The 25,249-nt window shown below is 36.5% G+C and overlaps 1 protein-coding gene across 13 annotated transcripts in view; it reads right to left on the bottom strand.

Annotated features, from left to right (window-relative positions):
- Positions 1–25,249, bottom strand: part of SLC9C2 (solute carrier family 9 member C2 (putative)) — a 96,834-nt gene that overhangs the window by 17,008 nt on the left and 54,577 nt on the right. For 9 of the 13 annotated variants that reach the window (XM_038542484.1, XM_038542483.1, XM_038542490.1 and 6 more), the window contains 8 exons: positions 20,664–20,761; positions 19,595–19,714; positions 17,812–18,010; positions 16,912–17,100; positions 14,274–14,423; positions 8,956–9,007; positions 6,791–6,939; positions 4,555–4,680 (listed from right to left, as the gene is read on the bottom strand). In XM_038542484.1, coding sequence (XP_038398412.1) covers positions 4,555–4,680; positions 6,791–6,939; positions 8,956–9,007; positions 14,274–14,423; positions 16,912–17,100; positions 17,812–18,010; positions 19,595–19,714; positions 20,664–20,761 — 1,083 coding nt within the window. The remainder of the gene's footprint in view (positions 1–4,554; positions 4,681–6,790; positions 6,940–8,955; positions 9,008–14,273; positions 14,424–16,911; positions 17,101–17,811; positions 18,011–19,594; positions 19,715–20,663; positions 20,762–25,249) is intronic. The other 4 variants (XM_038542489.1, XM_038542492.1, XM_038542495.1 and 1 more) reach the window with 2 other exon arrangements.

Below are 25,249 nucleotides of genomic sequence, written 5' to 3'. Positions count from 1 at the left end.
TTTCCCAAAACCAGGGAGGAGCAACAGAATGGTTTTTAACAGAAGCATCAGGGTGACAGATTTGCATTTTTCAAAGATATGTAGGAAACATATCTCTAAATCATTCACAGTGGTTATCTCTAAGTATGGGGTAGGAGTGACGAGTTTTCACTTTTTACTTCATGTACTTCTGAATTCAGTGTTGAAACCAGCATGGATGGCTTCACAATTTTTTTTAAAAAGTCACCTAAAGCCAATTATCCAGCGTTTATATTGTTCAGACTTTGGTTTTCTACCACTGACTTTTGGCTTATCATTATAGACTATCACATTTTTAAAGGATTTTTTTTGAAAGATTTTATTTATTTATTCATGAGACACACACAGAGAAAGGCAGAGACACAGGCAGAGGAAGAAGCAGGCTCCCTGCAGGGAGCCTGATGCAGGACTCCATCCCAGGACCCCAGGATCACAGCCTGAGCCAAAGGCAGATGCTCAACCACTGAGCCACCGGAGTGTCCCGACCATTACGTTTTTAATTAACCACATCAGTTGGAGGATGAAAGAAGGGAGTAGTAGTTAAAATTAAGTATTGTTGCTGTGATGGAAACCAAGATTGAAATTACAGCCTACAATCAGCGGTGTTTATTTTGTTTACTGTGGATTTTAGTTAACCACATAATCCATGGGCTGTCCCTAATGAGAATAATGCCTGTGTATTCCCAATTCATCACAATTTTTGTTCTGGTAAAATCCAATTGAAATGGCTGTCAAAAACCTATATATTTGTGCGCCTGGGTATCTTGGTCGGTTAAGCATCTGGCTTTGGCTCAGGTCATGATCTCGGGGTTCTGGGATCAAGCCCCACATCCAGCTCCCTGCTCAGTGGGGAGCCTGCTTCTCCCTCTTCTCTTCTGCACCCTTCTCTCTCATGTGCTATCTCCTTCACTATCTCTGTCTCTCTCTCTCTCTAATAAATGAATATAATCTTTAAAAAAAAAAAGAAGAACCAACATATTACAACATATTAAGGAAAGGGGGCACTTAGAGTGAGGGAAGTCAATAAGGGGGTTAAGAAAGTCCAACAGCCTTACAGAGGTTTGGAAAGTTAGGGACAGGAAGAAGGTTGTGCCCCAGTGACAGGTTCACCTTAGGTATCTATGAATCATTAATTTATAGAGTGATCTTCTTCTCATCAGTTTCCCATTCCTCCTCAGTCACTGCTGGATGGTCAGTTAATTACATTTGGAAAATTACTACCTATAAAGAACCAAATTCTAATTTTATCTTAAATTGGATTTTAACAAAACTAAGCAGAATGCAAATTATAAGAAACACCTTTGAGATACCTTCTTCCCAGTCCAAGACCATCTCCTATCTCTCAGGACTATTTATTTGAGATCTATTTTCCAACTATCCCTTGGCCGCTGGCCATCCATCCCATCAGATTTCCTCCTCCTTCTTGCAGCCACACTTGTACTTGCCAAAGCAGAACATCAGACCCAAATTAGGCCAGGTGGATTTCTCTCTCAAGAATTTGAACTGAGAGGCAAAGAGCCTGGGAATTGAGAACTGAGCCATGAAATCCAAGTACTAGAAGAAAGGTCCACAGAAGCCCACCAATAATATTCCTGAGCTGGCCTGAATCCTACCCTGCCCATAGTTAGTTAGTTATTTCTTAGCAGCTTCTATACACCACCCCATTGTCTTTCCAGGTCAACTTCCCCTTTTCTTAAACTAGTTCAAGTAAGTTTTTATTACTTTCAACCAAAAGAGTCTTAATTCAAGTAAATTTCAGATCAATTTCAAAAGAAAAATTCAAAAATTTCTGGTATGAAGGAAACATTAGTATAGCAAAAAAGATATTCAAAGCTCAGTAGAATCTCATTATGATTGCTGTCTTTCTAGAAAACAAGCAAAATGCCCTAATTGTGGACAAACAAATGCCTTATATATCTATTTGCCTAGATCACAAAGCATGGTACAACTAAATTTGTGGTAAAGCAAACACCATTCTTTGTCACAGTGTTTTCCTGATTCTAAAAATCTAACAGAGGTTTTGATTGGTTGATGAAAACGTTATAAGCCTTATAATTCATACAATAACCACTTAAAACCAAAGCCACAGGGCAGCCCAGGTGGCTCAGTGGTTTAGCACCACCTTCAGCCCAGGGCATGATCCTGGAGACCCGGGATCAAGTCCCACATAGGGCTCCCTGCATGGAGCCTGCTTCTCCTTCTGCCTATGTCTCTGCCCTTCTCTCCCTCCCTCTCTCTCTCTCTCTCTGTCTCATGAATAAATAAATAAAATCTTTAAAAAAATTAAAAATTAAAAAATAATTTAAAAAATAAAACCAAAGCCACAAAATGGTAGTCTATGAGTCACATCCAATCCAAGGATGTATTTTGTTTGGCCTGCATGATATTTTCAAAATTCTAAATTGATGTCAAATTTTTAAAATTTGGAAATTTCACATAAAAATTCAGATCTATGGATTTTCTTTTAAAAACCTGACCTCTACATTATTAAATATAATAGTCAATTTTCAATCTTCATCTTATTTGACCTCAGCCACAGTTGACATAGTTGCTTATGGGCTCCTTTAAGAACTACTTTCTTCACTCAGCTTCTAGAATACTACTCTCCTTTAGTTTTCCTCCCACCTCCTCAATTCTTTTTTTCCCAGTTCTATGAAGTTGTTCAAGTTTAAGGTATACAGAATAATGACTCGACATACATATATTATGAAACAATTGCCACAAGTTTAGTTATCCATTACCTCATCTAGTTACCAAAAAAAATTCTTTTCCTATTATCAGAACTTTTAGGATTTAATCTCTTAGTAACTTTCAAATATACCATGCAGCAGTGTTAAATACATAGCCATCATGTTGTACAGCACCTTCCAGTACTCGTTTATCTTATAACTTGGGAGTTTGTACCTTTTGACTATCTTCCTTCAATTCCCCCTCCCTCCATCCTCTACTAGGTAACCAGAAATCTGCTCTCTTTTTCTATTCTTTTTCCTAATTCCTCCTCATCTTCACTCTAAATGTTGGATAGCCCAAGACTCAATTCCTGGATGTCCATAATAATTCCTTAAATTAGTGCATCAAGTCTTCATACCTTAAATATTATCTCTATTCTGGACAACTCCAAAATCTCTATCTCCCATTTGGCCTCCCACCTGAATTCCAGGTGCCTACTCAACATCTCCATTTGGATGTCCAATAGCTTTCTCAAATTTAACTCATTCAGAATCAAATGCTTGTCCTCTCCATATAAATCTTCTCTAAGTCAATGGGAATTCCATTCTATTTTCAGACTAAAATCCCAGAAGTTGTCCTCTCTCCCTAACACTCCTTCCATAAATACCTATCAACTCTACCTTCAAGACATCGAGAGTCTATTTACCACTTGCACTAATCCAAGCCACCATCACCTCTTGCCTCCATTACAGGAATCATCTCTCTGGCTTGCCCTTGTCCGCTTACAGCCTATTCCCAACACAGCAACAAGGTGGTCACTTTTAAATGTAAGTTAGATCATATCACTTCTCTGTTTGAAGACTTCCCATATGTTTCCATTTAATTCAGAGTGAAAGCCGAAGTCCTTATACTGGCCTACAGAGTTCTACAAACTCATGCTCTGCAACTATTCCAGCTTCATCTGGTCCCACCATCACTACTTCTGCCACAGGGGCTTTGGGGGATGTTCCTTGAACAAACAGCACACTCCACACCAAAGCATTGCACTTGCCTGGGATGCTCTTCTCTCAGATTATCTACATGGTATACTATTGCTTGCAGATCTCTCTTCAAATGTCACTTTATTCAAGCAGCCTTCCCTGATTATCCCATATAAAATAGCTTCCCCACTATATTTCCTTTTCTTCCTTTTTCTCCGTAGCATTGACAATGATCTAATAGACTATATATTTGTGTATGTTGGTGTATTTTTTGTCCATCTCTATCCATATAATATAAAACCCAAAGCAAGGACTTTATCTATTTTGTTCACTGGCATATCTTCAAACCTAGAACAGTCTCCAGCACAAAGAGGATATTCAAAAAATATTTCTTGAAAGAGTCTAAAATTGCAAAGCAACACTCAGCTGACTTTAGACAGAGCATGAACTCTGGAATATGCCACAGTTCTCATTGTTCCCTATAATACTGTATACAGCTTGTTTTACTTTTATATCATCTGCCTGGCCTGTATAGTAATTTAAACTTGAGACTCATGCTTTAAAAAAAAAAAAAAAAAAAAGTCTTTTTCAGAGTGCGTATCGGGAAGTCCAGAACTCTACAACATAAAGTAATATGGAATTGGTTAATAATGAGTCGCACAGATACCTTATCCTAAGCAGATAAGCCACTGTGGAAAACCATCTTTGCCCTTTGGCTCAAAATGATATCTACTCTTCCGGGTTTTGCTGGGCCTCCATTTTGGCTTACCCTTCATTAGCCATCACAGGATTCTTTCTTTGAATATGCTTTTTTGTTAGTCTTACATTAGGAAGTGGAAAATAATTATTATCAAACCTGAGCCAGAATAGAAGACAGAATCTTTACCTTGAAGAACTCAATGAGAACATCTTTATTTTCCAGCCAAACAATATTATGAAGATATTTGTCAGGAGTAGGTGGTGGAATTGCCATTGGAAAGTTATTCAGTGCTTTTATTTTTGCAAGAAATACCTGAAAACAAACAATCAAAATAATGATGATCATATCCTGTGAAAAAGGACAATAGGTAAAAATTTAGGAAATCTAACAAAACTACCATTATGTAAGCTTATTTTGATTTTGACTGAGTTTCTTTCACCCTACTTAAATTATCCTCTAACCTTTTTTGGTCCCTATTCTTCTCTTAACTCATTGAATTTATGAATTGATATATTAACTCATATTGAATTTAGTATCTCTATAATCCAGTTAACACTGTATTCCACTGTGTCTTAATTTCATATCACTTAAACTTCACAGTTGGTTACTGTACAATTTAATGCCACATATTCTCAAATCTTTTACATATGTATGATTTACTTCTATACTTACATACATACATATGTATGAATTTACTTCTCTAAATTCTTCTAATTTTGAAGGATATAGTTCCAGTTTTGTGGGTTCTCAGAAATCTTCTCTGGCTTCCCTATAAGGTAAGAGATAATCACCTGTCTATCTTATTCTAATGGCATACCCTACAACTCTCCCTATGGAACTAATTACATTATAATATTATTACTTTTACTTATCTGCCTCACCTTCCTATTTTGTAACTTTTGTTGACTTCATGAATAAAGGACTAAATGAAAGAATGAGGAAGAGCCCATGGACTTTGGGGTCAATGGTGTATTAAGTATTCCAATCTCCTTAAGAGTCCATGGTACATACCAGGTATTCAACATATATTTATTCAATTAAATTGGATTAGCTAATCAACTCCTTACAACTAGCTCCTTATGAATTGGAAGATAATTACATCTCTGTGGCTGACAATTAGACAATCAGTATTGCATTCAATAAGTAACTATTGAATGATTGATTTACCTATTACCTTTCTAAACAAACCTATAGGAAAAAGATCTCTCTCTTCATAAGGGCTATAATTTATTTATTTATTTAAATTAATGGGTATCAAGCACTCAGTTGAATCTTATATAGCCTTCAAAGTGATGAATGAAAAAAATAGAATAGAAAACACAGTGTGTGTTGAGGTATAGCTTGAAGAATACTGTACTAGCCCTTTTCTTCCTTCTATCAGACACTAAGGAAGAATCATATTACCCATTTAGTCCTTTACCATGATATTAGTCTAAAGAGATAGAGCCTTAAAGGGGAAAGCTGGCCTGTCCCACACCCATTTCCCTTTGGGGACCATGGAGAGGGGACTATGTCCAGGGAATGACCAGAAGCACAGTGCCTGTGAAACTTGGCCAGGAGCTGCCAGTGACAAGGAAAAGCATGTGATACCCGGAACAGCAACACAGACAGAATGTAAGACCGGAACTTCCATGTTTCTGCATGCTAGGAAACAGATTCTTGCAAAGGATAGAAAGAACAATCACATTTGCACAAATAAATGATCTAGATGGCACATGTGATGGGGTGATAGTACTAAATATTAAACATGTTTTCCTCTGTCTTACGTCCCTAATTTTTTTGCAAATACATTTATCATTTTTCAAAAGTCTATTTATCAGCTATTGATAGTGCCTTCCCTGCTCCTCTCCTCTCAGAACTGTCCCCTCCCTGACCTCCACCAAAACACACAAGCACACATACACACAAGCTGATCCTCTCCCTATGATGTTAACATTATGTGATTCCCACTCCCTTGCCACAGCTGCTAGGACCAGTCAGTACACATTCCACCAGTAGACAGGGAAGCAGAAAAATGTAGTTGAGCTTGTAGAGGGAGCCAAAGAAGATGCCAACTCTGATAGGAAATGGAGAATCTGGAAAGCTTTCTATCCATAGTCAAGTCACTTCTAAGGCCTGGCCACATGGTCTGGCTACTGTGGGTTCGGTAAGACATCATGTGTCTTTATAAGAAACCCCTAGCCCTATTTCTTGGCTAAGCCTAACTCAGGTTAGTTTCTGTTACTTGCAACCAAACAGTTTTGATATGGTGTGCACCAGGTAGCACTGGCGCTAGCTACCACTGGCATTAACAAAGGCTATCAGCAAATTAGAGTTAAAATTTGATTTAATCTTCCTCACTCATTACACTCTGCTCAAGTAACAGTGCAGGCTTGAGTGTTGGGCCCATGGAATCAAGCAACATGGAAAACTGCTTCATTACCTTATTCATCTCGATGCCCTCATGTTTATCAATAATGCCTCTTGACCAAAGGAAGGTGAGGTTTTTCAGAGCTTTAGCAATAACCCTCCGGATTGCCTGCCTAGTCTTCAAAGCAATGACAACATCACGACCCTCATGCTCTATGAGTCCTGAAGCAAATAAAACTATCAGTAAGCAAACAATGCAATAATCACAATAATAACTTATATTTGTTTAATACTTTATAATTTCCAAAGTATTTATTCAATACCTGTCATTCCTATTTCATACAGAACTTGTGAGGCTGATAGGACTAGAGTTATTTTCAACTCCATTTTATGGATGAGAACATTGAAAACTGGCTTCCTCTACTAGCTAGGAGAAAAATCACTTTCTCTGCCTCATTCCCATGGCATGTCCTACATATCTCCACTGTGGAACTTACAACATTGTGATATTTTGATTTTTACTTATTTCTCATCCAACATATCATATAACTTTGTTGGGTGAATAAATGACTTAATGAAAGAGCCCCTGGACTTCTGCTCATGGAGCTTTCTGAGATCAAAGCACGTATCTTTTCCTCTTTAATGAACACAAGAAGTCATGAACTAGACTGTGAGTCATGGCCAAAACTCTCTCATCTTAACATGGGCAGAATGCCTGACATCTGGAAGGTACTTTTTTTTTTTAATTGAAATGAGCTGGTTGGTAAAATGAAGAATAGCATAATCAGGAGCATAGGTCAATGGAGCACTTGACTCTTGATATCAAGGTCATGAGTTTGAACCCCACAATGAGTATGGAAACCACTTAAAATAAAAAAATTTAAAAAAGGAACTTGGGTTTCAATGTCAAGTACACCTTAGCTGGAGATCTAGCTCACCATTTACCACCCATATGACTTCAGGCAAATTAAACTTTCTGAACCACAGCTTCATTATCTATAAGATGAAGATAATAATAGTATTTGTCTCATAGAGTAGTCCTAAGGATTAAATGAGATAATGCATATAATGTATATATAATGCATATAAATCTGTTAACACAGCTCCTAACATAATTAGCATTTGATAATCAGTTGCAGTAACCATGTGGGAACAGGTACTTCCTTTTACAGGACTAAATCAAGAGAACTTTGTAATATTACATACTAAATCTAAATCTAAAGCATAATATGAGACAGCAGCCCCTAGGCCCCTAATCTTTAAAAGCACAGAAATAAAAATCTACCTATATGAAAGGTAATAATGGATCCTGGATTTTTTGAGACAGTGCCAAAATTTCTGACACATCTCCAAATTCATAATTTTATCATTAGGCCATGTTCTTCCAATTTTGATTTGGAAAGTATTATCCCCATAAATCTATATGGCATCTTACAAAGTGGTTTTACTTTATTTCTTTTATAATTTCCATTTATGAAGGACCTACTGTATGCCAGGCTCTCTCCCAGAAACTTTTGCACACACTAAGAGCCTGGTCTACCGCCCCTTGTGAGGAAAGCAGACTCAAGAAGCTTTGTATAAAATCCTAAGACTCCTGCTGCACACTTCAACTGAAGCAGAGTGCTTATGGATGCTCAAAAAATGACATCTCTTATAGCCCCACATTCCTGAGTATCTTTGCAAGCAAAGTAAAACAAAACAAAAACACCCTTTGTCAAATGTAATTTTCATGTGTCTTTTTCTTATAGACTTAAGGAATCTGATCTTGCCACTTTAATACACTTTCTACACTCTTCATTCTTTCCTCTATGCTCCCATAGCAAATACATGACCTGCTTTTTTTTTTAATTTATTTATGTATTCATGAGAGACACAGGGAGAGAGAGAGAAAGAGGCAGAGACGCAGGCAGAGGGAGAAGCAGGCCCCATGCAGGGAGCCCAATGTGGGACTCGATCCCGGGACTCCAGGATCAGGCCCTGGGCCAGAGGCAGGTGCCAAACCGCTGAGCCACCCAGGCTAGCCCACATGACCTGCTTTAACTTTCTGCAATTGTCTACTGATACTCTCATACCCTCCATTATGCATTTTTGGCATAGCTGGCCTATTGCATGCATTTGATAATAGCTTATTGAATGAATAAGTGAGTAATTGAAGGAAAGCATGAACTTGTCTTACCTTGGTTAAATTATAGAATAATAAGGTGTGATTTCAGGAAGTCAGATATTCCTACTACCTACCTAGTTCTTTGACAGCATCTCGTTTGTTGGTTTCCAAAATTTCATATAATTTCTGCAAGAAGTCAAGAAAGACATTAATCTGTTATTACACCAACTGCATATCTGGCTTTAAAATCTGAGAAAAAGAAGAAATCTCACTAAGTTTATGATTTGGGGAAGATGTTTAGCTCAATTCTCTCCTCTGTGCCAATTCTGCTGCTTTCCTCACTCATGCTCCCACTCATGTTAACAGTGAATAGTGTGCAGTCAGTAGCCTGCATAACTACTGGACCTAGCCTTTCTCAGAAAAGATTAGTGTGCATTTCACTGTGCACCAAAGAGAATTCTCACAGATAAAACTCCATTAAGAGAGAGCCAACTGAGCAGCTTTTTGGGCAGCCAGTCTATTAGGAGCATAAAAACAACTGCAATAATGAGAAATGATGGTATTGATTAGTTCCATGATTCCTATAGATCACTCTTGGCATAATGAAGAAATGGCTCTACTCCAAGGCTAACCATGGTGTTCAATCATACAGTCGGTATTGGTCAGATGCCCCCTATTTCCCAGGCACTGCTCTTCATGGAGCTTATTCTCCAGCTTTAAATCTTCTGGAGCTTTCACTTGGCAGCAAACAATCCACAGTTCCCTAGGATTGTCAGGTACAGATGACTGAAATCCTTCACCCAATTAATACACAGCATAATGCTATTTACAGGAAAGAATAACAAATACAGTGTTATTTTACTGGTTTGCTTTATATATTTATATAATTATATATCCATTTTAGGGGCATGTGGGTGGCTCCATTGGTTAAGTATCTGCCTTTGGCTCAGGTCATGTTCCTGGGGTCCTGGAATTGAGCTCCCCAGCTGGTTCCCTGTTCAGCAGGGAGTCTGCTTCTCCTTGTCCCTCTACACCCGCACTAGTGATCTCTCTATATATATCTCAAATAAATAAATAAAAATCTTTTAAAATAATTTATCTATTCATTCTAGAGAGAGAAAGAGAGAGAGCATGCATGTGTGAGTGGGGTGAGGGGTAGTGGGGTGGGGGGAGAGAGAGAATCTCCAGCAGACTCCCCACTGAGCACAGAGCCTGACATGGGGCTCCACCCCAGGGCCTTGAGATCAAGACCTGAGCTGAAATCAAGAGTCTGACACCTAACCAACTGAACCACCCAGGCACCCCTACTGGCTTGTTATCTAAAGTTTAAGTAGCTAAAGTTAAGTTTTTGTTGTTTTGGTCTAGAAAAATCACATGTAATAAATATAAGATTTATTTATTTATTTATTTATTTATTTATTATATTTGAATATAAGATTGAGGTATACAATTTTTATTAAGTTGCTTCTTTTCACTTGATAACACTGAGTCAATATTGGGAAGGTGCCAAATTAATGGCCTGTCTATGGCACCCACACACTGTGGTCCCACCCTGCTTGCACAGGGGCTTAGGTAGCTTCCAAGACCCCTTCAAATCAAACTGGATCAATAGCAACTCCGTAAAAACTCTATAGAATGACCTGCACAACAGAGCATAGGAACTGACTCCTACCCACAAACAGTACATAATCATTTAAAGCCTGGACCTTCATGTGACTCCTCTAAAAGTGAGCTGCCACTGGTTAGTTTTTGAACCACCTCACTTTCAGAGTAAACACAAGTTTGATATCTAAATACATCTCAAAAAAAAAAAAAAAAAAAAAACAACCACACAACATTTAAATCTTTACTGAAGTCTCCTTTATAAATGCCAAAGGGGAATTTGTTTTATCTCTTACACTTTGAGACAAGTGCCCCCAAATGTCAATGCCTTCTCCCAAACTCCTCAAAACACATTACCTCCCATGACTGACTGCTGTTTTCTTCCCACCTCTTCCAGTTTCTGAAATATTTTCTTCTATGAGCTCTATCTTCTATTATAGAGCCATCTAGACTTTCCGTACTTTTTTTTGTTTTCTCTAATATTCAAAGTACATCAATAAGACAGAAAGAATTCTGTTGCACATTTGATCCAATAATTGGTATTTCTGTAATAAATCTAGAGAATAGTTCTCTAGCCTATCTATAAAGATGTCATGAAAGACGTTAGATGCCTTGCTAAAATTCAGCTATACTCTTTCTATAGTGGTCCCTGATCATAAAAGAAAACCTTAAATTCTAAAGATATTTAACAATATGTCTTCTTATGTGTTTTAGAAATTAAAATTAGGGGTACCTGGGTGGCTCAGTCAGTTAAGCATCTGCCTTCAGCTCAGGTCATGATCTCAGGGTCCTGGGATAAAGCCCTGCATCAGGCTCCTTGTTCAGTGGGGAGTTTGCTTTTCCCTCTCCCTCTGCCCCTCCTCCCCACTCATGTGTGCTCTGTCTCACTCTCTCTCTCTACCAGATAAATAAAATCTTTTTTAAAAAAAGAAATTAAAATTAAAACATTAAAGTAGGTAACTTCATAGCCTCCTTCCCTCTTCTGGATTTAATAAGGAAAGAGCCTCTCTTTCTTGGCTGAGGCCCTGAGGTAACCAATGGTCATCACAAAAATAGGCACAACAAGCAGAAGATGTAACGCTCAGCCCATTCCTGATTTTATATATACACAGAATCATTAGATCTAGGGCTTTAGTAATCAAGATTTAAATTATCAGATTAAAAATCAAGAGTCTCTCCTAGGCTGAGAAAATACCCTTCCGCTATTGATACTTGTCAGTCTGGACCCCTCACCTACATACCTGAAAATGTAACCAAAAGTCACCAAACATTGGGCAGGATAAACAGGATGAAAGACAATAACCAAACATGACAAAGAGAAGAATGAACCTCAAGGAAGCACTAATACAGGAGAACAACAATTTTTAAATAAAGAGATTCAATGGAATATCACATTTGCTTAAAAAAAAGAAAAAGGAAACCAGTCTCAATGAAAAGAAGCAATCACAGTACTTGGAGATCAAAGAGTGTTCAGTCAAAAAAGAGGAGAGAAAATATAATAGATGGACTGAATATCAGAATGAACACAGCTACAGACTAAATTTAGAGCATGAGAAACCAAGTTGGGGGATTCTCACCACAAAGAGGAAAGACTTGGAAGTAATAAGAAAACTTGAAACAAGGTCTAAATCCAGAAATACAAAAAAATTGTTTAAAAGGGTGATGAAAGGAGAGAATAGAAACCTAGGGGAGGGAATAATCAAAGAAGTGTTGGAAGAAAGATGACAGTGATCTGATTGTGAAAGCTCCAAGTGCTGTGTAGGATAACTGTTTATTTTTTATTTTAATTTCTTTTTTTAAGTTATGTCTCCCACTCAATGTGGGACTCAAACTCATGACCCCAAGAACAAGAGTCCCATACTTTACCAACTGAGACACCCAGGTAACCCGACAATTTCTTTAAGATTTATTTATTTATTTTGGAAAGTGAGAGAGCACATAGGCATGAGTGGTGGGGGTACAATAAGAAAGAATCCTCAAGCAGAGTCCCCCTTGAGCACTGAGTGCAACTTGAGGTTCAATCTCACAACTCTAAGATCATGACCTGAGCCAAAACCAAGAGTCAGACACTTAGCTGATGGAGCCAACCAGGTACCCCTAACTTTTTTTTTAATTATACCTAGACACAATGTGGTAAAAATTCAGAACTCCAGGGAGAAAATTCTATAAGCCTCTAAATGGAGAGAGAAAAGTCACCTACAAAAGCGCAAGTAAAATCAGACTTATATCATCAATGCTGAAGACAAATGAAAATCTTCAAGAAAATAGTTTTGGACAGTGAAAAGATTAATTATGAGAGCAAAATACAAAGACTTTTGCATGTGTAAGCCCATACATCACCTTGAAAAAACTACTTATAGGAATTTTTAATAAAAAGAAAAGGAAAAAAGAGGCTCACATGGGACTCCAGAAAGGATGGCTAAGGAATATAAGCTAAAGGACGAGAGGAAGATAGTTAAATGTTAAAGAAACATTTTTTTTTAAATCAATCCATTTGACTGTTTCATTTAGAAGAGTCTCTATCAAGTAGCAGATATTTAATGATAGTGATATTTTGTTATGGATTGAATCAAATGATAGGTTCTAAAGTGAATGTTATATAATCATAACAAAGTAAAGGTTTTAGTTCTCCATGTATGGAGTCATTTATTGAAAGAATGAAGACATAATTATACTTACAGAATAAAATGTAAAATCTTTTCTCTGTAAAAATAATAGCTCCAAAAATTTAAGATTGGGAGAAAAATAAAAGGCTAAAGGAATATTCTAATCTCTTTACACTTCATGGTAGAGAGTAAATAAAGGCTGTTTAGAGATAAATCAAGAATTAAATACATGTGCACATTATTAAAATTATTATGGCAAGCAGTGGAGGAATTAACACAAGAATGGTTACAATGGGCTATCTCTGGGAAGCAGTAGAGTGGAGGGCAGGAAGGGATACTTTTAATTCTTGTATTTTATTACCTTTGAGTTGTAAAATTCTGCATGACTATTCTTTTACCATCTTTTCCGTGTTCTCTCCTGTCTCTCTCTATGTATTTGGATTCAAAGACCTTACCCTTCAGGCCATGCAGAGCTACTGAATATTCTTTTTTTTTTTTTTCAACTCAGGGCTTGAACTCACAACCCTAAGATTAAGAGTCAAACTCAGCTTAACCAACTGAGCTGCTCAAGTGCCCTGCCACTGAATATTCTTAAGTAGACAGTCACATGTGAAATTTGAAACATTGCTCTACAAGTTTGCAGAGGGTCCTGGGTCGACAGTCTTGCATGAGGGAACCAAGCCAGGAAGTGATTCACTCCATCTTCAAGTTCCTGGTATGCTCACATCCTCATCTCCCATTTGGTACATACCTCATACTGCCTGGAAATGAGGGTCTTGAATGATAAAATAAATAAATAAATACTACTACTCAGCCATTCTTCAGCACCAGTATTTCAAGTTTCCACTGTCAAATCTTTGTTCTTTTTCCCCTCTCTTCCTCTCTCCACTTCAGACCTACTCTTACTTTGAAGACTTGAGTTTTGATTGCTGCATGATGCCCTTTCCAACTTACCCAACCCTTTAGAGTGTTACAAAGGCAGATGAGTCTCTAGTCTGTGTTCAGAAAATAAAAGCAAAGGGTAGATTTTCTTCCGTGAAGATCATAAATGAGTTTGATAAAGATACCTGACATTTAAAGAGCAAAGACTCCTCTGCAGGCACCTCTTATAACATAATAAACAATTGAATCCTCTTCACTTGTTGTAATTTATCTGTTGGGCCAAATATATGTAGAAGTAGTCTTAAAAGATATGACTATACCCAAGTGATTATTTTCCCAAATGACCAGTGCTTCTCTCTCACCTGATATACTGATTCTCGGCTGGAAATTTGTTTTATTAGAAGTTTGGTATCCTCTTGACTTTTGACATAACCTTTTGTAATACTATACATCAAGCGGAGGCGCTTTTTGATCTGTACATCTACAATATTTATCAGCAGTGGTATTATTAACTGGAACAATGAAGAGGAAAAAAAGTCTGAAAATTTAATGAAGAAAAGCACCCTCGAAGGCAAGTGTTCTCAAAGTATCATCTTAGGGAACAGTGACACTGCCCAGAGACGTATTTGAAATGCAAATTCTCAGCCCCCTACCCTCCAGACCTGCTACACCAGAAATTCTGGGGATGGGGCTCAAAAATCAGTGTCTTAACAAGTCCTCCAGGTGAGTCTATCTACACTCAAGTTTGAGAGCCACCCTTTAAAGAAATGAAAAGTCAATGAATAATTGGCTCTGTAGCTTTAAGAGGAAGTCCCCACCACTGTCTTTACCCCCCATTCTCCACACCCCCAGATTTCAGGAGACAAGACCGGTGGTGGTCCCTTAACCTGCATGACAATCACCAACCAAATCAACCATCCTTCAGTTTCTTGACTTGCAAGATAAGGAACATAGGATATTAAAGATAATTCTTAGCTCTAAGTTTCTCAAATCATAAGCTTAGGCAAGAGAGTGTAGTGATTGAAGAGAATGGTATTCTAAATATAATACTTTGGAGGTTCAAGTGCCAGCTCTATGACCTGGAGCAAGTTACTTATGACCTTGAGGATTCTGTCTCCTCATCTATAAAATAAGGGTAATGATAGGTAAGGACCCAACGTCCAATGGAGCAGCTCCTCACAGCTGATACAAACAATCACAGAGACAGAATCAGGTCAGAAAACAGGGTAGATGGTGAGGGACCAGGTCACAAAGGAGGAAGGTGAAAAGAGCAAAATAATATCAAAGCAGAGGAATTACAAGAGCAGAGAAAGAAGAGATTTTCAGCTGCTTTTATGGTTGTGTAACTTTGGGCAGAGGGAGAGATAATAAGGAGGATTTTTAGAAAGTTATTTTCCATGATGTGCTGCCACCCCTTGAGCTGTTCCTAAGAAGATCTAAAGTAAAAATCTCCAATATTCTTCCAAGCTCTCCAATATAGGTTTCTTTTGAAAGCCACATTGTACTGAGACTAGCTATTAAAGCATCTGACTTCATATAGTGGTAACATCTACTATATGATGTTATATAGTGGTAACATCTACTTCACAAGGCTATTGCCATAATTTTAATTTAATTAGATAATGTGTGTCAAGTGCTCTGCACAGTTCCTGGAACATAGTAATTGCTCAATAGAAAGAGGTCATCCTGGTTATATTAATTCCTTAAATATACCTCATGGAGATTTGTCAAAGCATGGTGGACACAAGTAGCAACTTGCTGTATAAAAACTGATTACCTAAGGAAGCCTCTCCCTTCCATTTTAAGACTTAGCCTCATACTATACATCCTGACTTCTAACATACTTTGTGTTATGGTAGGGTTATACATTATGTAGACACTTGGCTGTAAACTTAGCTCATAAAGCAAAAATCACAAATAATCAAAATTACCCCTTAAAGCAGGTTTTCTGTATACAACTCTGTATGGTAACTCTTAAGAATAGCAAAGCTTGGTAACATTGATATAGAATCAAGAAAGGAACAGACAATAAAGTCTACAAGTCTGAGCATTCAAACAATTTTGCCTTTAAGATGACTACTAAATTTCATGGAGAATAGGAACTAAATGGAGGATTCCAAAATGAACACCTTTTGTTACTAAGGGTGTTTTTCAGCAGTTTTTTTAATATCAATTCTTCATAACTTCAATATACCAATAAACTTGTCTGACATAATAAGAATTAAACAACTCAAAAAAAAATGGAATGGCAAATGAAATCATCTAAAGCTCCCAAGTAAAAATCTTATATAAGAAATCTTCATTGGAAAGAAAGGAGATTTAAGAGCTGAGACTGGAAAACTGAAAATCTACCTTCAGAATCAAAACCAGAGGCATGGAAAGAAGGAATAGTAGTTGTTACAGAGATTGAAGGCCACAGTAAAATTAAGCTCCCTAGACTTTATGCTGCATAAAATTAGCCTGTAGAGAAAATATTTTCATGTTCTGCACAGTTAGGGCTTTCTAAAGAGCAAATTTTACTAAAACTTGGAGAACTTGTTTCTGGGTCACCCCACTTCAAGTGGCACCAAATTTTAATTTATTCACTCAACAAGTATTTTATTAAGAGCTACTATATGCTAGGCACCATTCCAGAGACATAGGTTACATCAATGACCAAAACAAAGATTTCTACCTCATGGAGAGTACATACAACATACAGTACAAAAGTAGTAAGTGCTATGAGAAAAAACTAAACCTTAAGCAGATAGAGGATGGTCAGGAAGATGGGATGGGAAGCTGGTATGTGTGGGGGGAGCAGGTTGCCATTTCACACAGAGTGGTCAGGGAAGGCATTCTCTCTGTGAGAAGGTGAGAATGAACCAAGCAGACACCTGTAGAGACAGCACCAGAAAGACAGCTCCTTCTCTTGTTTCCTTCAGAATAATGAGGTTTCTAAACATATTTAACATACAGTGTAGAAAAAAAAAAAAAACAGTATTTAGAAATGTGATATTTTACCTTGATGAAAGGAATAAACCTAATTATTCTGAAATATCCTAGTATTACTGTCATTTGAATAAGAGCAAAGTTGTCTGGTCTCAATTTGACAAAGTATATACAAAAGATATCAATGATTCCAACAAGCATGATAAGAAACTCCAAAGTATTCCAATATTGATGAAAATACTTCCTTTTCAAACTTATTATCTATTTAGAAAACAAATAGAATGTATGTTATTTCATAGCACCTATGCAATAATGGGGGTGGGAAAGCATCTTCAAAATTAGCAGTTCAATCCTCAACTACAAGTGAGTTGTACTCCAAAAGTTGAGTTTTGAGTTATTCATTTGGAATTCCAAAAAAATATTTTTAATTTCCAACTTCAAAAATTATAATTTGATTCAAAATATATATAACGTATAATGAAGTTGAAATGCCAAAAGCAAGCAATTAAAAATAGCAATAAACAGAGTCATTGCAACCATCTTAATAAGAAAGTATAAAAACAGTAGTGCTGACAAGTCGTCTTCAAAGCATTTGTCCTAAAAAGCAGTTCTCATCTTATGACAAGGACCTAGCAAGCCAATTTGGGTTTATTCACTGATTCGTTTTTTGCATCATTAGTGAGAGCATTTGAAGGAAACAACCATTTGTATTTTCTATATGGATTTCCATTTCTCTTGCATGTCAAATGGATTCGCTCCACTTTTATGATGCTTATCTAATATCCAAGACCATGACTATAATACTGATTTCATTATTAAACACAGAAAATTCAGAAAGATTATTAAAATTCCAAGATCCTATCAACTACTACATCAAATGGCTTCTAGTATCAAGGTATTTCAATAATATGACAAAAATAGATTCAGAAACATCTGAATTGTTCTTTTCATTGAATATATTTTGAACAGTACCTTCATTGCTGCTTGAAATATGTATAAAAAGACAAAATAGTTGTTCACTGATATAAGTCCTGACACATTTAACTCTCTTGCCATTGGCCATAGATGCATTATCATAGGATAAATGTACATTACTGTTATAATATGTCCTGCATATTCAAATTCTTCTGAAAATACCACATGACATACAAAAAGCAGAAATTTATTATCCCTGAAAAAAAGAGAGCAATAAAATGTTAGATCACATTAAAAATAAAGCAACTGAGGGACAACTGGGTGGCTCAGTGGTTGAGTGACTGCCTTTGGCTCAGGGCATGATCCTGGAGTCCTGGGATTAAGTCCCATGTTGGGTTCCCTGCATGGAGCCTGCTTCTTCCTCTACCTGTGTCTCTGCCTCTCTCTCTCTCTCTCTCTCTCTCTCTGTGTGTGTGTGTCTCATTAATAAATAAATAAAATATTTAAAATATATATATATATAAAACAATTGAGACCTGAAGTTCAAAATTTACTTTAACAAATCATTGATATTAATCTGGAGAAGATTATAAGATATAAAATATAAAATAAATAAGCAAAAACCTAAACCTTCAATATACAATAATCATCATAAAGATAAAAATATAGCTGTTACTCATCTCTATCAGGATGGGGAGCATTTTTCAAAATCAAGGCAAATAGTACATAAGAAACAAGGCAAAGATTCATTCATCAAAAGCAAGAAGCAGAGAAAAATGTCAACATCACTTAAAAGTAAGAACAGGAAAAAATATTCTATTCAGTAATTACCGTGATGTATTTTTTTTTTTAATTTTCCAACCCATCCTAAGTAGAGCCTAACAAAAAGTGGTTACCTGGGTATATGCTACGATCCTAGGATTTTAATTCTTTATATATCTCTTTAAACTTGATACATAGAAAAAAGTAAAAATATTATCAGAATTTGTTATGAAAGGTATGTCAACACCCATTTAAAAGTTAGTAGCATGAATGTTTCTGGCATTTCTCACTTTTACATCTTTTGTTAACAGAAAAACCTTGTCTTCCTGCTTTAAAAAGTGGATGAGTTCACAAGTTGTAATAAAGTGAGGAATTTACACCAGTTAAGTAAATCTATATCTTGTGATGTTTTAGAAAATTGGTTACAGATATTATTAAGGCTATGTTGTATTTTTCCTAGTTATGGACATCAACAGAACCACCCCATGGCATGGATGAAATTGAGAGGAAGATATAGGCCATGAATTTGAAATTTCTCTCCCTTGCCCAGTGTTATACCCAGAAGAATATGAAAGCAGCCCAGTTTGCAATATCACCCTAAGACGTGGCAATTACCACTTAAAGAGTCCAAATATGACCATTTTTTTAAAAATACTTTATTTATTTATATTAGAGAGACAGAGATAGTGAGAGCATGAGCATAAAGAAGAGGGAGAAGCAGGCTCCCCACAGAGCAGATAGCCCCATGTGGGGCTCCATCTTAGGACCTGGGATCATGACCTGAGCCAAAGGCAGATGCTTAACAGACTGAGCCACCCAGGTGCCCCTGACCATTCTTTTCTTTTTCTTCTTCTTCCTACCTACTCTCTAACAGAGGCATCAACAAAGTTGCTAAAATAGAATGGAGGAGGAGAATCAAGTGCCCTGCTCTGTTACTACTCCATCAATAAAAGCTGGCCATAGTATTCGTTGATTTTCTTTTAATAGGGAAAATCAATGTAATCAATGCTGACAATGGCAGCATTTGTCAGCTGGTCATATTTTTAAGTATATTGCTATAAAGATTTATAATACTTACCCATATAGAATAAAAAGTGCCTTATCTTTATGATATTCCAAGGAAGTTAACATGTTTTTAAACTTTATAAGCCAACTTCTAGCTCTTACATAAGTTGAAACATCATAAATACTCATGAATCTAACAAAGAAAAATACACATATATGGTAAAATAAAAATCAAGTGCTATACTTTTAGGTGATATAAAAAGGGAAAGTTTATTAAAAAGATGTATTAAAAATGCTCTGTCCTGAGTCTTTGTATCCATCCACATACCCACCCATGGTGAGGTACAGGAAACCCCTGCTGCCTCGGGCCCCTGGAATCACTCTTGACCTGAGGTAGTATATAAGTAAGTACAGCCTCTCCAGACCAATTCTTTGGGGTTCAGAATCAAGCTCCCCTTTGTCATGCCTTGCCTTACCCAAACCTCTCCAAGACCCTGAAGGCCCCCTTCCCAAATTTTAGGAACTGATGTTAGATCTCCCAGATAGATCACCAGATTGCCAAAATATTGACTATCCCCTGGCAGGATTGCCCATCATTGCTCCGTCCATAAGCTTTGTCCTGGACCATCCATTAGCTAATGCTTTCCAGGACTACGACCAGATATTGACATGTCTCTAAGATAGTCAAACTTTGCCCACCAAATTTAATTGCATCTCTCAGATCCATCAGTTGGGTCAATTCCTTCAAGGCTTATCCCACCTGTCTAATGGCAGGTTCCACACTTCTCTACCTACCCTATCCAGTAACTTAGTAAAGATGATATAAAGAAAAGATAAATATAATAGTATATGAAACTGCATAGGTTCTCTTTCATGGCACCCCTAGTGTCTTATCTAATTACACTGTAGTCAGATCTTCCACCAGAATCTCCTAATGTTACCAGAGTTATGAACTTTCAGGAGAAAAAGTATAAACAAGTAAAATAAGAAGTAGATAGATAGACAGGTGGATGGAAAGAGAGATGGAAGATAGGTGAGATAAATAGATTGATCAATCTAGACATTTGACTCTGAGTTTGATTCTTTTTTACTATATACCTATTTGATTTTGGAAATAACAATTTAAGAGATATTATACTCACTTTCCTTGGATGGGGCAAAAGCTTTTGGTTGCACTAATTAATATCCGGGCTGCCTCTACACTGAGGATTCCATCGTTACATTGTTTTTCAAAGCTACTCTAAACATACAATTTGAAATAAACATTACAAAGGACCAAAACATAATATAATATATTCTGTTTGACATTTACATAGCCCTCACTATTATTGTTGAATTCATTATAGGAAAATATAATATATAATATAAATATTTTTAAAATCCTGTAGCAGCAAATAAATTTCATTCAGTTTAAATGTTTACTGAATATTCATTTATTGCAAAGTACTTTCCTGGATACAATAAAATATACAAAGTTTCTTAGCTCAAAATCTGTACAAGTCAAAGAGTTTTTCTTAAGTAATATAAATAGCACCATAGCATCATGTTTCTGCAGCAAGATAATGCAAAGTATTAATTAATTCAAAGGTTAACTAATCATCTCAACTTCTTAAAGAACTACCAAGAAAGAAAAGTACACTGTGCTCTTTTTTCCCTTTTTTCCAGATTTATTGTGATATAATTGACATAACATTGTGTAAGTTTAAGGTGTACAATGTGATGACTTAATATACTCATATATATTGCAAAATGGTTACCACATATAGTTAGTTAATATAACTTTTTTGTGTGTGATTGTGTGTGATTTAGGATCCACTCTCGTGGCAACTTTCAAGTCTATAATATAGAATTGTTATAGTTACCACACTATAGCCTCAGAACTTATTCATCTTATAACTGGAAGTTTGTAGGCTTTGACTAACATCTCCTCCATTTCCCCTACCTCCCAATCCCTGGAAACCACCATTTTACTTTGTTTCTATTAGTTTGGCTTTTTTTTTTTTTTTTTAAGATTCCACACATAACTGAAATCATATAGTATTTGCCTTTCTCTGACTTATTTTATCTAGAATAATGCCCTCAAGTCACAAATGGCAGGATTTCCTTCTGTTCTGTGGTTGAATAGTATTCCACTAGATAGATAGATTATAGATGATAGATAGATGATAGATAGATAGATAGATAATATACATTTTCTTTATTCATCCTTCAGTGGACACTTAGGTTATATCCATGTCTTGGTTATTGTGAATAATGCTGAAAGAAACATGGGACTACAGAGATCTCTTTGAGATCCTATTACCATTTCCTTCTGATGTATATGCAGAAGTGGAGTCGCTGGAATATATGGTGGTTCTAGCTTTAATTTTTTGAAGAATCTTTATATAATTTTCTGTAGTAGCTGTACCAATTTACATTACTATCAACGGTGCACAAGGGTCCCCTTTTCTCCACATCTTAGCCAACATGTATCTCTTGTTTTGAGGGGTATATTCAGCCTAACAGGTGTGATGTGATATATTTTTTTTTCAAGTTTTTATTTTAATCACCCAGTGGTCTTCAGGACAAGTGCATTTCTTAATCCCTATCACCTATTACATTCATCCCCCTGCCAACCTCCCCTCAGTTTGTTCTCCATAGTTAAGAGTCTGTTTCTTGGTTTGTCTATATATATTTTTTTTCCCTTGGTTTATTTGTTTTGTTCCTTAAGTTCCACGTGTGAGTGAAATTATATGGTATTTGTCTTTCTCTGACTCACCATTATACACTCTAGCTCCATCCATGTCGCTGCGATGATATACCACTTCTTTATCCATTCATCAATCAATGGATACTTGGGCTCATTCCATATCTTGGCTATTACAAATACTGCTGCTATAAACATAAGGGTGCATGTATCCCTTTAAATTAGGGATTTTGTATTGTTTGGGCAAATACCCAGTATTGTGATTCCTGGATCAGAGGGGAGTTCTATTTTTAGCTTTTTGAGGAACCTCCATAATGTTTTCCACAATGGCTACACCAGTTTGCATTATCACCAAAAGTATAAAAGGGTTCCCTTCTCCACATCCTCACCAGTACATGTTGTTTGTGTTGTTGATTTAGCCATTCTGACAGGTGCGGGGTGATATCTTTCTGTAGTTTTGATTTGCATTTCCCTGATGATCAGTGATGATGAGCATCTTTTCATGTATCTGTTGGCCATCTGTATGTCTTGTTTGGAGAGGTGTCTGTTCATGTCTTTTGTCCATTTTTTAAATGGATTATTTGGGTTTGGGGTGCTGAGTTTTATAAGTTCTTTATATATCTTGGATACTAACCCTTTATCAGAAGTGTCATTTGCAAATATCTTCTTCCATTCCATAGGTTGTCATTATAATTTTGATTAGTCTCTCTCTGATGATTAGCTGAGTACCTTTACATGTGCCTGTTGGCCATTTGTATTTGTCTTCTTTGGAAAAAATGTCTATTCAGGTCCTTTGCCTATTTTTAATCAGATTATTTGGTTTTTTTCTATTGGTCATATGAGTTTCTTATATTTTTTGTGTATTAACCTGTTATCTGACATATGATTTGCAAATAATTTCTTCCATTCTATAGGTTGCCTTATCATTTTGTTGATAATTTATTTTACTATCCAGAAGGTTTTTTAGTTGCAGTTGCTTCTGTTGTGTCTTGGGTAACATCTTAAAAAATTGGTTGTCAAGACCAATGTCAAGAAGCTTTTTCTCTATGTTTCTTCTAAGAGTTTTATGGTTTCTGTCTTATATCTAAATCTTTAATCCATTTAGAGTTAATTTTGTAGGTGGTATGACAGAGGTCCAATTTCATTCTTTTGCATGTAAATACTCAGTTTTCTCACCATTTATCAGAAAACACTTTTTCTCATTGGTATTCTTCACTTTCTTGTCAAATATTAGTTGACCATACATGCATGGGTTTATTTTAGGGGGTCTCAATTCTGTTCTGTTGGTCTATGTGTCTTTGTTTTTATGCCAGTACTATACTCTTTTGATTACTTTAGCTGTGTAGCATAGTTTGAAATCAGGAAGTGTGATGCCTCCAGCTTTGTTCTTTCTCAAAATTGCTTTGACTATTCAGATTCTTTTGTGGTTTCTTTAAGATTTTCTTTATTTATTCATGAGAGATACACAGAGAGAGGCAGAGACATAGGCAGAAGGAGAAGGAGGCTCCCTGCAGGGAACCTGATGCAGAACTCGATCCCAGGACCCTGGGATCATGATCTGAGCCAAAGGCAGATGCTCAACCATTGAGCCATCCAGGTGTCCCTCTTTTGTGGTTTCATATACATTTTAATTGTTTATTTTATTTTTGTGAAAAATGCCATTGGTGTTTTGATGAAGATTGCATTGAATCTATAATGGCTTTAGGTAATAAGGGTTTCAGGAGTAGAATTTAGTAATTCATCACTTACATATAACACCTAGTGCTCATCCCAACAAGTGTCCTCCTTGATGCCCATCACTCATCCCCTTCATCCACCTCCCCTCCAGCAACCCTGTTTGTTCTCTATAGTTAAGAGTCTTTTATGGTGGCCTCCCTCTCTATTTTTATCTTCATCTTATTTTTCCTTCCCTTCCCCCATGTTTATCTGTTTCATTTCTTAAATTTGACCCATGAGTGAAATCATATTTGTCTTTCTCTGACTTATTTTGCTAAGCATAATACACTCTAGTTCCAGTCACATTGTTCCAAATGGCAAGATTTCATTCTTTTTGATGGCTGAGTGATATTCCATTATATATATAGATATCTATATATATATAATGGAATATGTATATACCACATCTTCTTTATCTATTCATTGGTAGTTGGACATCTGGGCTCTTTCCATAATTTGGCTATTGTGAACATTGCTGCTATAAACATTGGGTACAGGTCCCCTCCAAACTAGCATTTCTGTATGCTTTGGATAAATACCTAGTAGTGCAATTGCTGGATCATAGGGTAGTTCTATTTTTAACTTTTTGAGGAACTTCCATACTATTTCCCAGAGTGGCTGTGCCAGTTTACATTCCCATCAACAATGTAAGAGTGTTCCCCTTCCTCCACATCCTTGCCAAAGCTATTGTTTCCTAGGTTGCTAATTTTAACCATTCTGAGGGGTGTGAGGCTGTATCACCTTGTGGTTTTAATTTGTATTTCCCTGATGATGAGTGATGTTGAGCATTTTTCATGTGTCTGTTAGCCATTTGTATGTCTTCTTTGGGAAAATGTCTGTTCATGTCTTCTACACATTTCTTAACTGGACATTTCTTTTTTGGGCATTGATTTTGATGAGTTCTTTATGTATTTTGGATACTAATCCTTTATCAGATATGACATTTGCAAATATCTTCTCCCATTCCATTGCCTTTTAGTTTTGCTGACCATTTCCTTCACTGTGCAAAAGCTTTTTATCTTTATGAATTGTTCATTGCCTTTGTTTCTCTTGCCTCTGGTGATGTGTCTAGTAAGAAGTTGCTATGGTCAAAGTCAAAGAGGTTGCTGCTTGTGTTCTCCTCTAGGATCTTGATGGATTCCTGTCTCACATTTAGGTCTTTCATTCATTTTGAAGTTATTTTTGTTTATGGTGTAAGAAAGTGGTCCAGTTTCATTCTTTTGCATGTTGCTGTCCAGGTTTCCCAACACCATTTGTTGGAGAGACTGTCTTTTTCCCATCAGATATTCTTCCCCACTTTGTCAAAGATTAATTGACCATATAGTT

The sequence above is a fragment of the Canis lupus genome, chromosome 7 (genome assembly GCF_011100685.1).
Source record: "Canis lupus familiaris isolate Mischka breed German Shepherd chromosome 7, alternate assembly UU_Cfam_GSD_1.0, whole genome shotgun sequence".
NCBI lineage: Eukaryota > Metazoa > Chordata > Mammalia > Carnivora > Canidae > Canis > Canis lupus.
The sequence above is the reverse complement of the archived record's forward strand: the minus strand, read 5'-3'. Positions and strand labels throughout refer to the sequence as shown.